This window comes from Pieris rapae, chromosome 14 (assembly GCF_905147795.1).
Source record: "Pieris rapae chromosome 14, ilPieRapa1.1, whole genome shotgun sequence".
NCBI classification, from domain to species: Eukaryota; Metazoa; Arthropoda; class Insecta; order Lepidoptera; family Pieridae; genus Pieris; species Pieris rapae.
This window is the reverse complement of record NC_059522.1, coordinates 5,861,656-5,875,511: the sequence shown is the minus strand read 5'-3', so window position 1 is coordinate 5,875,511 and position 13,856 is coordinate 5,861,656. Positions and strand designations below refer to the sequence as shown.

At 32.9% G+C, this 13,856-nt stretch overlaps 1 protein-coding gene across 1 annotated transcript in view; it reads right to left on the bottom strand.

Annotated features, from left to right (window-relative positions):
- Positions 1–13,856, bottom strand: part of LOC111001319 (DE-cadherin) — a 166,291-nt gene that overhangs the window by 29,562 nt on the left and 122,873 nt on the right. The window contains exons 2-13 of the mRNA XM_045631197.1: positions 12,102–12,184; positions 11,570–11,692; positions 11,089–11,214; positions 10,697–10,846; positions 9,635–9,820; positions 8,705–8,907; positions 8,182–8,359; positions 7,500–7,992; positions 6,587–6,858; positions 5,893–6,174; positions 2,528–2,681; positions 1,257–1,444 (exon numbers count right to left, since the gene is read on the bottom strand). Of these exons, the coding sequence (XP_045487153.1) occupies positions 1,257–1,444; positions 2,528–2,681; positions 5,893–6,174; positions 6,587–6,858; positions 7,500–7,992; positions 8,182–8,359; positions 8,705–8,907; positions 9,635–9,820; positions 10,697–10,846; positions 11,089–11,214; positions 11,570–11,692; positions 12,102–12,184 (2,438 nt within the window). The remainder of the gene's footprint in view (positions 1–1,256; positions 1,445–2,527; positions 2,682–5,892; positions 6,175–6,586; positions 6,859–7,499; positions 7,993–8,181; positions 8,360–8,704; positions 8,908–9,634; positions 9,821–10,696; positions 10,847–11,088; positions 11,215–11,569; positions 11,693–12,101; positions 12,185–13,856) is intronic.

The window sequence follows — 13,856 nt, the reverse complement described above, 5'->3', positions numbered from 1 at the left end:
TAATACGGCCAGCGGTATAGCTCATTGAAGTAAGTTTCCGTCTGAGGAAAATACATTTAATTAAACACCATTTGTCTTCAGAATTTGTTGAACATCGATTCTAAAGTCTGCGGCAGTGTTCGTAAAAAATCAACATGCCAGAACGAAATTCTAAATTCAAAATAAATATAAAGTATTTTAAATTTAGAACATACAGTAATCCCGTAATAGACTTCAGGGTTACGAACTTGTTAAAACCAATAATGTGATATCACTTTAATATACAAAATAAACATCACTTAAATCCAAACATTTCAAGTTATTCCGAAATTGCAATTAGTCGTCCCTAAATCGTGTTAATAGACTAACAACTCAATGTTCTATTAAATTGTTTATTTACGTAATTGTAGTTCACGTTCGGGAGGAACAATGATTTTCAGGCTTTATCTAGACGATTTACGGCGCAGATTTAAGGAATTTATGCCACGCTTTAACACAAGAATCATTCCTTCGTACACTTTACATAGAATATTATTCTTAATTTCAACTCAGCGAAATTAATGAACAAAACCAGATATTTAAAAAATACAGTGTGTAAGGTACTATTAAATATGCACCTAACATTTATATCACATTTGACTGAATACGTTTTTTACATCTGTTTTAAAGACATAAATAACACAGAACTCTATCATATCCTGAAAGAGAGTGTATTTTAATTATTACTGGAATAAAACAATGTTTTGACTTTATCTAATCATAAAAACCAGTATCAATAAATTCCTTTTGGATTTATTTTAAACACTATTAACAAAGAACACTTAGTAGAACGTTCTTCATTGTATTAGAGAAATGTTATTTGAGGTTTTATATTGGAATGAACAGCTGCATAGGAGTACTATTTTCATTTTATTTCTGTAAATTAATTCTTTTGATTGTACTGGATGGTTCATACAATTGTTGTCTTCTTATCTCATATGTTATTTGTTTTAAAAATAAATTCGATTCATTTAGGGTCTGTTTCACAATGTCCGGATAAGTTCCAAATAAGTTATTTATTACTTATTCGTAGGATAAACAGTTTTTTTTGCGTTTCACGACTGTCAGATAGCGCTATTCGTTATGAAATGCGAAGTATCTTATTCGGAGCTTTTATCTTTCGAATAATTTATGTGTTGCATAGCTATTTGGTACTTCATCCATACATTGTGAAACAGGCCCTTAATCTGCAAGGGTGAAGTTTTATGAATGGCTTAAGAATGTCGTCAAATTCTTACCTTGTAATTGTAAACGAAGATGTTGCTTTCGCCAGAAGACATTGGGTTGTCGTTCCTGTCACCAATTACAACGTGTAAAATCGACACCCCGGTTAATCTGGGTGTCCCAGAATCTGTGATTGCTACAGGAATTTTGTACTCCTTTCGTTGCTCGCGATCGAAAGATACCAATGTAGACAGAATGTTGCCTGTAAAAATATAAATGTAAAAATGAAGGAACTGTAATTGTCATGCCTACCCATTTGTTATTATCTAGAATCCTCAACATTTTTTACTTAAGATCTAGAAAAAATTTAACCTTTATTTCTCTATTAATAAGACTATAATGACAGTATTTCGTGCTAGTCACGTGACAACTTTGATACGATTTGAATTGGAAGTCCTGCCATATATTAGTCCAAGTTATTAACTTATCTAATCGTTACTTGATAATGCACCCCAAACATTAGTTAAATATAGTAAAATTAAAATAAATAAATTTATTTTGAATTTAATCTATTTTAATGTAGTTAAATCTCAATAAATGTCGCTCGAAGCTAAACTGCTAACTTTGTTTCTCCAGTGCCAATTCAATTTGAACAATTTGCGTGTTGATAATTGTAAGCCGCGTCTGCGGAAATTGTTAACTAGTCATTTTACATTTTTAGAATTGCTGAATCCTATTTAATGGCGCTTAGTGGTAATTTTTCAATTATTTACCTAATTCTTAGTTTAAAAATTTTTCCCGAGGCCATTGACTCTTAATCTATATATCTACAGAACTCATGATATATAGAAACATCCCTGATCTAAGCCCTATTAGGTGAGTGATCATTGTTTATTTTTTCGTTATTGTATATAATCTATCTATCAAGCTTTTAAGGTTAAATACTTAAAAACCGAGATTGTATGTGGTTTTCGATCAGATGCAAAATGCTTAAAGCATATAATAACAGATGGAAACGTGAACAATTTGCAAAAATTTGTGTTCAACCGTAAATTTCATTTTAATCATTTTAGTCAGCCTAGTTGCAATTTAGGTCAGTTCACTCAATCAGTAACAGAAAAGCTATCTGAAAAATTCAGTGCTTTTTCTGAATTTATGCAAAATTATGCGTCATCGCTAAGAGGATCGAAGTGCTAAAAAAGCATTCGTCAAAACTCTATTTTAAATTTGGAACAGTTTGCAATCCGGGTATTTTTTTATACAAAAAATAAAACAGCAGTGGTGACCGAGAGTATTTTGACTCACCGTTGCAATGGCGTTACTTGGTTGCATTGATTTCACCTACCTTGTATATGGAACTTGGAGCGAATATCGAAGCTAGCTGATTCGTTGAGTGCGAAGGTGAATGGTGGTCCATTCTCAGTTGAATCGTAGTCCTTTGCACTGAGAATAACCACCTGACCGGGAGGCTCATTTTCATACCATATCACAGGTTGCGTCTGAAAATAAACAAGTTATAAGTTATAAATACAATATTATTTATGTGTCGCAGCCACGTAGATAAATTAGCCGTTCAATTAACAGCCTAGCCTTTTAACTAATCGGCGCCGTTTAACTAACGGCCTGAAAGATGTTCAGCCATTTTATCAAGCAGCTAGGCAAATGTCTTGGATCGATGACGTTTCATTTCTTACTACCTGTTGGCTGCGGTACTATAAATATTTTTATTTCACAATCTGGGAAAAATATGTATTATCACTTTGGTACGCCCATAAAGTATAATGAGTCGTATAAAAATAAACGATTTTAATTATTGAGACATATTTAATAATACAGATGTGACTGAGATTCTTACATTTTAAAAGATCTAAGAAAAAGTATCACTAGCCGCGAGCATTTTCTCATACTCTCATGTATTACATATTTCTAACCCGATCCCAAAATAAATCTCTATTACTCAAACCACATTACAGCCTTAAGCCAGCGGACCAGCCGTGTATTATTTAAATCCTCGTAGATAGTGAGGGAAATGGAAAATACCTGAAGTCTAAAGGATCGGAAAACAAATTGAGCTTTCATAGATAGAGGGATTTGCATGAAAAATTAACGGCCCGTACCCAAGAGATCGCTAAACGAAACTCATGTTTCGAGGGAAAATTGCAAATTTAAGTGAATATTGAAAGAGATCGGCTTTGCCGTGTTCTTTTACTCGTTCGTAATTAACTTTGAACGGAATCTTTACGTATTGGTTTGTTGCTTGTTATTATTTCAAGTTGATTATTTTTGACAAACGTGCTATTCACCTAATATTAATTCGATATTTACTCTATTGTACGTTTAAAATGCATATCTTGATATTGTATAAATTGTTAGCGCCTGCTGTAAATTATATTTAACACCAACCTATAACCATACGTGTACAGCTTAGTTTTTCTTTAATTTTTATAACATTTTATAATTTTAATAAATAATAATTTATTTTATTGACGATAATGTAATTTTCTTAGTACAGATTTTAAAATGATCACGTGACAAACTAGATTTTTAGTCGAGAGCAATTTCATCAATAGTCGTAATCTATGTAATAACGAGTTTATAATAATACATTCCCATTAACATTTATTACACTAATAACACTTGATTTAACACTCTTGGTGATATTGTGGTACGATTAGTATAGGTAATTTGTCGAATAATTATTAATTCATTAAATATTTAGTAGTAAAGATAGTATTTTAAAAATAAAAAATAAAATTCGTATTTTTGGAGGTGTATGAATTCAAACATACTTGAACCAATTTCAAACATTACTTCACCATAAAATAACATATGCTTTATTTTAATAGAAAAAATGCCCAGACGAATGAAGGTCGCCACTACATATTTAAAAAATTCACGTCGAATACGTTGAAGTCAATTAAAAAAACTAGAAGAAATATATAAACAAACATATTCCAATTAACAATAAACTACTGATGAAACATAACGAGATAAAAATTCATTCGAAAAAATAACGACTTAAAAGAAGTAACAAAAGTAATAAAATCCACTTTCACGCAGAGATTAAAGGAAGCTCTCGAATATTTCACTGAAGTCGGAGTAAACATCCGAAGAGTTTTTTAGCGGATCGGCAATCAACATAAATTTGAATAAATGACTTTAACTAATTTCTTACTTAGGCCCTATTGACTTTCAAGATTAGCGATGAGGGAATTCTAATAATCTTTATTCGTGTAATGCATAAATCCCCTGTCAATAAACTCAATGTTTATAGTTGCTTCATTTAATTTAAAAACAATAATCAAAGTTAAGAAATGAATTTAAATTCAGGTTTGATTTTTTTAATTTTTATAAAGGAGGTAAAAATGCATAAATGCAGTCACTATCGCGGGGACTGTGGGGATGGCTATCTCTTCATCCCTGTCCTAACCAGAGGGGAGAAGCCCGACCTACTGAAATTTCCTCCTGGACCCTCCATACCGCCTGCGGTGCTAGACTACACACATTCTGAATGAATGACGTCCAGCACTGCAGTGAGCTCCCCGGGAGTCGCACAAGGCATTCAACCCAGAAAGCTCAGGCGAGTAATCAGGTTTAACTACCTTAGCCGATGTTGGCTCAATCCTGAATGAAATTAGTGAGAAGTATGCATTTATACCATACTTAAAACTGTGTTGTCAAAAGTCAAAATCAACTTTCTTCATACAGGTAACAAGTTCACATATGAACGACAGAAAAGAAGTTAAATTAATTCTTAATTTACATTTGCTACCAGTTTGGAAGTCAATAGCGGGCAGTATATTATTTGCAGCAAGTAGTGCTGGCCTAGTGGTTTCGTGCATGTGGCTCTACTCATTGAGGTCGTAGCTTCGATCACTGGCTGTGCAAATACTCGCTCTTACAGAGGAAGTAAAACATCGTGACGAAACCGACCTACCTTAGAACTAACAGCTCAGAAGGTTCCCTTCTTGTCTGTTGAGAAAAATAAATGATCACGAAACAGATACAGAAACCTGAGGCTTGGACCTAAATGATGTAGTGCCACCGTATTTTTTTGTACATTGTTAGCTTTCAGTATATTTTGTATAAACACAAATGAATTCACCTATCCAAGTCAAGGAATACACATATTAAACACACAGCCTGGTAAATGCTTTATATCTTATTGTTCTAATGTTTGATTATATGAATAAACTCCAATGACAAATAGTTCTGACGAAACGGTCGAATCTTTTTAAACGGACCTAAATCACAGAAGCAAGAAATTTGAGAACATTTAAGAATTCCAAGGGATTGAATAACATTGCTTTGATCGAATCGAAAAGAATAATCTTATACAGAATCAGTAATAAAAGAATAGGTATTAAAAATAAAATAAAATTTGTTTTTAATTTCAGTCTTGAAGAAGAATTAAAGCTGCTTTGTCAAATCCACGAAGTATTGTTGGAATGTGTTACATTATTCAAAATTTAAAGTAATATTGTGTATAAGGAGGTACTATGTAAACACTAAGGAGTTGGGGGTTCTTTGATTTTCTTGTTTTGAAATTAAGACAATAGTAATTATTTACTTTCTTACACATATGTATCACCCGCACAGAGTCTATGCTTTAAAACGAAATGAGTTTTCTTTTAATTGTAGTAAATCTGCTTACATAATATTTAAAGGCCTATCCTGAAAAATAAATGTTAAAAATATTAAACTACTTACATTGGTAAGAAACGGTGCGTTATCGTTGATATCAGTTAGCTCCAATATAACTTCAGTAGTGGACCGTAGGCTGTCAGAACCAAGTCTTCCGCCATGATCAGCGGCCATGATTAGGATCTGCCATCGAGTGAAGCCGGTAGGTTGGTCCCTGTCTAATGGTTTGGTCAGGCGAAGACATCCATCATTGTCTATTTGAAGGAACTCCTTTTGTTCATGTTTGACCAGAGAATAGACAATATTCTGGGGTTCGTTCCTGTCGAGATCTGGGTCATATGCTTCGACCTGAAATAACAATTAACTCAAATTTCTCTGTCAGTGTAACATTTTCTAAGTATAACTAAATAAACTTTATCATGCCTCAGACTAAGTTTAATGAGCCTGAAACATGAAAAAATGTGTCGACACAGATCATACCTCTGATAACAGTAAACATAACTGTATATATTCATACATATTCTGATGAAAACGCAATTGTTTTAATAATAACGTTGGTGATTGTTTGTTACCATATTATTAATCTATTACATTTTATTATGTGAAAGAAAAACCACAATCATAAGAAGATATAATTAATTTATAATGACAAAATATTAATAATGACATAACCGCTTAAATAAATGTTTGATTCGACGATGGTCGGCTTCCCGAGAAACACGAGGTATTACATTTATAATCCCAATTTATATTGACTTACCTTAACAATACATCCTTCATACAACTTCTCCTCCTCAATAGTCTTTGTATAATTAGCCAAGAATACAGGTGGGTTGTCATTCAAATTCTCAATTTTGATCAGAACCTTTGCATAGTCTTCATAAAGGCCATCAAACGCCCTAACATCGAGGCTATAACTGGTTATATTCTCGTAGTCGAGTTCGTTGTTAACACGAATTTCACCGGTGAAATTACGTATGACAAACGCGTCGTATGTGTTCCCAGATACTATGCTGTACGTAACGACGGAAGCTACGAAAATTGGATAATATTAATATTCACTTTTGTATAGAAAATGTTATAAACCTATTATAAAAATAATACACTAGAACATATGATATCGTTATGAGGCCAAATTCCAGAAATTTGACTACTTATTTCTAAATCAATTGGCGGAGATAAAATATATATATGTCCATCGCCGGACACACCTCACAACCTCTTATGTGTTTTTGTATCTTTCAGAATAGGGTCCAAAATATTTTAGGACCTAAACCCTCTAACTGTTCTAGCCCCCTACCTTAATTTAATTACTATAGATTTATTTGGGAGCGACGGAACAGCAGTTTTGGTCATAGGTTCGATCCAAAGGAATTTTCGTCTATGTAATTATTTAAAACTTACTTGTACGTTGAAGGAAAACTTCGAGAGCAAAAGGCATGCTTTAGGCTCAACATCGTCAGTCACAGAAGGCTGATCACCTAATTGCCTATTAGAGAAAATTATCACGAAACAGATACACAAATCCGAGATAAGATATGACAGTTTTAGAAATAGTTAAGACTGGTATGGAAAGGTATCAAAAGATGAATAAAATTCTTAGAATGTTCTTTAATTACAATCTTGGTAGTTTCTGTAAAATTTTCCTTAACACATTTAATATATAAACTTACCCGTATCGATATCCAAAGCGGTAACTTGCGTGACGAGCTCATTAATGTTAGCATTCTCGGCTATAGATTCCGCCACGTACGTGTCTTGAGTGAAATGCGGTGGATTATCGTTTTTATCAGCTATCTCTATAAGGAACACTTGCTGACCAGCATTATGTTTTCCCGGAATTAGAGCGGATTCAGAATTATCAGTGGCTATTATTTTAATATTATAGAAACTTCTCTCTTCTCTATCAAAGTTTTTCAGTGTTGTAATATTACCGGTAATGCTATCGATAGCGAAGGGGTCTGAGGCGTCACCTAGTTCATATGTTATTTGATTGTTGGCTGATGTACCGTCAGCATCGAACGCACGAACTTGCATCACCGGCGTACCTGGTGGTTCGTTTTCTAGTACGCTACCAGACCGTATTTCACTGAATATAGGAATGTTGTCATTTACATCTTCAACTTCTATTTGTATGATAGTCTCTGCAGCCAATTTGTAGTTGTTCTGTAAAGTACGCAATGGAGAAACATATTCAATAAATTCCCACATGTCACCAAATCATCGTCGAGTATACGTTTTACAAGTCACGTCCCAAATAAACGAAAATGCGATTCTCCCATCTCTGAAATATTCTATACTCAAAATGCCTACTGTCGTGGCCCAATTTTAATACGAGTAATAGAATGTACTTACCTGTATTCTTACAGTTAACGTGTAGTCCGTAATTTTCTCATAATCCAGATGATTTCCGAGTTTAATATACGCTGAGTCAGCTTCCGGCTCCAGTACGAAGGTATGCCACTTGTTAGTTTGCTCTGTTTGACCCATAACAAGTTCAAACTGAAGTTTTTTCTCTTCCAGTATATTTGATCTAAAAGAGAATTTTATTAAGTAAACTTAACATATATATTTAAAGAACTTTTATTCTTTTATTTCTTTAATTCGCTTAATCCAAATTATTTAGTTTCCGTCAAAACAGAACTTTATGCCATAGATTACAGTAACTTTCGTTATAAATCAAAAAACAAAACCATATGTATCAACTCCATTATTACGGCACCTTCTAATACTTAATTGAATTCATAAAGGAAATCGAAAAATGAACATTACTGTATATTTTGTTCAAAACAGTATAACAATAAAAGTCATTAATAAGATTTGAATTACGATAACATATATGTAAATTCAATTTGTATAAATTGAATGGTTTACTTACACGGCCCTCACGGTAGCTATGGGTGTATTGAAGTCTGCGTAATTTTCTTTTAATCTGATCGGTTCATCAGGAACTTCTATGAAGGACGGGCTTTTCTTGTTAGACTCCACGACTTGGATGTCTAAAGTAATCGAACTTTGTTGAGGCTCATCACCCTGGTCCTTTACTATCGCGCTCAATTTAAATTTGTAACCGGGCGGTTTCTGCAAAATTAATTAGGAAAATAAGATACAGCTCTAGGTGATAATTACGCGATGATTTATCGCATCATTTTGTTTTAACACATGTAAATGTAATTTATGTTAAACATTTGTGAAGTAGTAACAATGCAGTCACAGTTAAAGACACAAGGATTATTATGCTGTACGTAGCGAATATATTTTGTAAACCTCTTTCACATTATTTGATTTAAACTATTTATTTATACTAGCGGACCCAGCAGACGTTGTCCTGAATGATATTTCAAGGGATTGGGATATTAAACAAAGTATGAAAGTACGACAGGTGGCGCTGTAGTTGGTACAGCGCCATCTACTGGGCTGATTTGTGAATCTAAACCATTCAGGGCTCCACCCAAACCCATACAAATAAACTTCATACAAATCCGTCCAACCGTTTAGGAATTCAGAAACATACACATGTACTGTACAATTATATATATATTTGTAAGCTATCCCATCTTTTAAGTAACTGGGGGTGCAAATTTATTTCAATCAAATTCTTTTTCATTAATCAAATAATTTTTAGTTAGGTAATGTTGGTGTCCATAGGGGACAAACAACGCGACGCTTAATTTATATATTAAGATTTCTCAGATATTGAAACGTATTAATACAGAGAAATGAAATCTCTAAGAATTTATAATCGAGTTAAATATTTAAACTAAATTTCGATAAATGAAAACGGTTTATTGCTGTAGTGTGTACTTACATCTATACTTTTGTTTAAAAATATAACTCCGTTATCTGGATCAATGTAAAAATACGCCTGATCTGGCGAATTGGAATCCAAACTGTATCGAACGATGGAGTTGTTTCCATCGTCGATGTCCGTGGCCGAAATCCTCATTACTTCCCGGCCGCTTGGCAAATCTTGAGGTACTGATTCCGAGTACGACTGTATAGAAAACAAATTATACGTAAGTATAAACTCGATAAACAAAAGAAAAACTTTCGGTGAAAAACCAAGTCAAAATTTGTGTTCAATCAGCGTGTCATTAGCTTTAAAGGTACCTGCTTTGTTCTCCTACGCAAAGCATGCCCAAGCTTAGAGAAAGTTCCTTAAAATAATCAATAATCGTGCCATGTGATAAAATGCATCTAGGGGAAAGAGCAGCCTAGCTAAAGAAAACACGTCAACTACAAATGTGCAAAAAAAGGTGAATACACACTAAACGTTTAAAAGTTATTACCAATATCGCCTTGAGTGGCGGCTTACAATCCTAAAGACATGCAGCGACATGCAAGTAAAATAGATATTTTAAAACATATTCGATTGTTATCATTACTTTAAAACCAATTCTAATAAACAGAACATTATACTACATTAGCGATGGTAACAATCGATTGTTAGTAATTAAAGTTCATGTGTAAAACGTTATAACAGTCTTTGTGCGAAAACGCTTTCTCTCATTTGGTGGAATTCATTGTTCTTTAAGACAAACCTTCCAAACATGTCCACGGAAGACCTTCGAAAAACAGGCAAGTGTTAATAAAGTCTGCGCCACGGTTTGAGGCTAATGAACGAATGATTAGTTAGTATAAATGAATGATGCATACATTAACATGAATGACAATACACAGATCTTTCATACCTTCTCCCTATCTAGTTAGGATGCACCTATAACAGACATAAGAAAAAGTTCACCAGTTTTTGGCATATCGAGTGCTGGTAGCAGATATTTTATAACTCGAGTGCTTCGAGCTTATTACATATGCAGTGAACACATGGTCTACCCAGGGAATCTACACAATTTATAATAGAAGTACTTACGACTTTGTCGAAGACCGGCTGATTATCATTGATGTCTTCGATGAGGATTTTAATGGTACAAGCATCATCCAGTTGAGGTTGTCCATTGTCACTGGCACGAACAGTGATGTAGGCTTCTTTCTCACGCGATGGCTCGTCGTGATCAAAAATCTGAACACATTTTAATATATTTTTTATAAGCTCATTGTATATGTTGTACCCACCTGATAATCCTTTGTTCTGCATTGATTTAGTTGCAGTAAAATATATGATAACGAAAAAAGTTAAGCTTTTAAACAATGGAGAAGAAACAAAAGCATCAGACAAATTATATGGAGATTAAACTTTCATTCTGATTTGAAATGAATAGGAATATTTTTCATTCAAATAATGAGAGTGACTAAAATACTGACATCTGCAGTCGTGATTCTTCCAGTTTCGGGGTCGACATGAAATCTTTCTTTTTCACCAGGCGTCGAGACAAATTTGTAAGTTACAGTGCCACCCATTTCGGGCGGGTCTCTATCTTCTGCATGGACCTGTAAATTGCAAATTTATTTTTATATACAAAATAATAATTAGATGTAACAAATACCTTATTGTTAGTAACTTTGCTTTAAAGAGGGTAAGTCTTTATAAGGTAATGTATCAGATTATAATTAATAGATTATTTACTACACTAATGTGAAGTAAGCGAAAGCTATCAAAAGAAAGGTAAAATTGTATGTTAAGATTTTTTTTTATAGAACAGCCAACGGGCAGGTGGCTCACTTGATGTTAAGTGATACCGCCGCCCATGGACACTCTCAATGCCAGAGGGCTCATGAGTGCGTTGCCTGCCTTTTAAGAATTAATACGCTCTTAAATTTAATTGAAGATTATAAAAAAACTCACCGTAAATACATAAGTACCAATCGGTTGCTCCTCTTTAACTGTCGGTTTGTAGTTCAGACATTCCGTGAACAACGGCTTATGATTGTCTTTGACTGCGAGCTTCGGTGACGTGGCCGGTATAAACTGAAACCCCATTTGGGTGTGCAACTACATCATTATCAACATAACATTATTTACAATACAAAATTACCATCCAAGTAATACCTTGACTCTAAAATAACACATGCATCTATCAAATTGACTTACGAATCTCCTGCTGATTCTGAGAGGAATTATGAAGATTATTATACATTTTTCAAAACGGTATAAATGGAAAATGAGTTACGGTTAAGAAGATTACTTACATCATTCCTCGCTAGCACAATGAGATCAATTTAGGCGTGTTTAACATATTGCATGCAATCTCTATACAATTTATTAAAAAGCCAAAATTAACATGTAATCTAAAGGGATAAGCTTAGGGCCAAATTGTAAAAGGAAAGGTAAACGTTGATGATGTAAGGGTTTTATGGATTAAATGAAAGTAACTCACGGCTGAAGTGTGTATTGGTAGGTACCCATCCAAGTGCCTCGAGTGTCGCAACCGTGTGACGTGATGTGAAGGGTGGTCTCTGACTGTGAACAAAAAAAATCATACGTAAATAACTTATTAAAAATAAAAATAGCCTTTATTCGAGTACACTATAATCACACTTGGGCCATGTCTAAACTTATTATCTTTACTAATATTATAGAGAGGAAAGATTGTACGGATTTATAATGAATTGGCTCAAAAAGTACTAGACCGATATTAATAATGCTTTCACCATTTGAATGTGACACACAGTAAAACTGATTAATATGGGCTATTTTAATTGCAAGAAAAGATAAGGATCCCTACAAAAAATTGCAATGCTACCTAAGGTGTAATAAAATGCATATAAATATAAATTGATGACATAACAAAAAAATGTTTCACAATAAAGCACATAATATCAATACCTACAAAACATTTAAAAATAAATGTCCACCCGTGCGAAGCCGGGATGGGCAGCTAGTAAAAATACAGTTTCAACTGAACATTTTTATGCAATATGTATTTTACTCTTAAAATGTTAAATAACGAGCCATTTAGCAACAAGCATACAAGGTAAACTCATTAAACTAAAAACAGGGGAAAACCTGAGTTTAAATTGTCACAGTTTAACAGTTCCACGAAGACCTCAGATGAAATTAAAGCAATGAAACTTATAATATCTCATAGAAGTAGTTAAGAGTCGCAAGCAGGCCACGAGATCACTGCAATTTTAAACTCCGCACCGCAATTTATCACAAGTTAACCAGATAACTTTAATAGGTCGGAAGGGTCGAAATAATTTGTTTAAACCTCTCGTTAAAATTGTACGTCTTTTATAACGATTGACTGTGACAGGTTCGATTGTAATTCAGATGTCTTATTATATAATCTAACAATAACGTACTAAGTTTTAAAATAAATATAAAAAAAAAATAGTGAGAAAATATATTTGACATTCCCGATAAAAAATGTTTAAAAATTAAATTTTTTTACCCTACATAAATAAATATTTAAAAATTAATAAAAATATATTTTAAACAAATTTAAAAAGTTTGTCCCTGTGTACCTTTAACGCTGGCAGTATTACTCGCTTCTTGAAGTTGAAAGAAAGACTATATAAGAATAGTCTTTCAGGACCAAACTTTTAAAATTTGTTTAAATTATCTTTTTATTCATTTCTAAATATTTATTTATGTAGGTTAAAAAATGAAAATACTGTATATTTAATTGTTATGAATAGGTTTAAATAAAATATGTATTCATTCGTATATAGACCATTATTTGAATTTTTTAAGATTAAATATAAATATAAAAAGTTAAAAATATATCAGTCGTTATCGAATGATTAGAAAATATGGTAGCTGTAGCTACCTACAAATTACATTATACTCTTGTACCTTCAAAACAACTTGTATAATAACACTAAAAACTATTTTTCGTGGTTTCAATAATAATTCATAATAATCGAATAAGCATCTTTAAATAAGTAATTATTAAGTAAAAGTTACGTTTTTTCTCTTATGAAAATATAATATTAAAGTTGTTTGTAAAACCGAGTTATGTCCACCGTTGCTATATATTATACTTGAGATTGAAACTCATATTGAAAACTGTATGAAACGGTGTGAAGCTTTAGATATAAATATAGAGCAATCAATCAGTGGACTCGGATTTAGGCATTACGGATTACATAATTGTATATTCAGTTCCAGCATATTTTGTAGTACATAT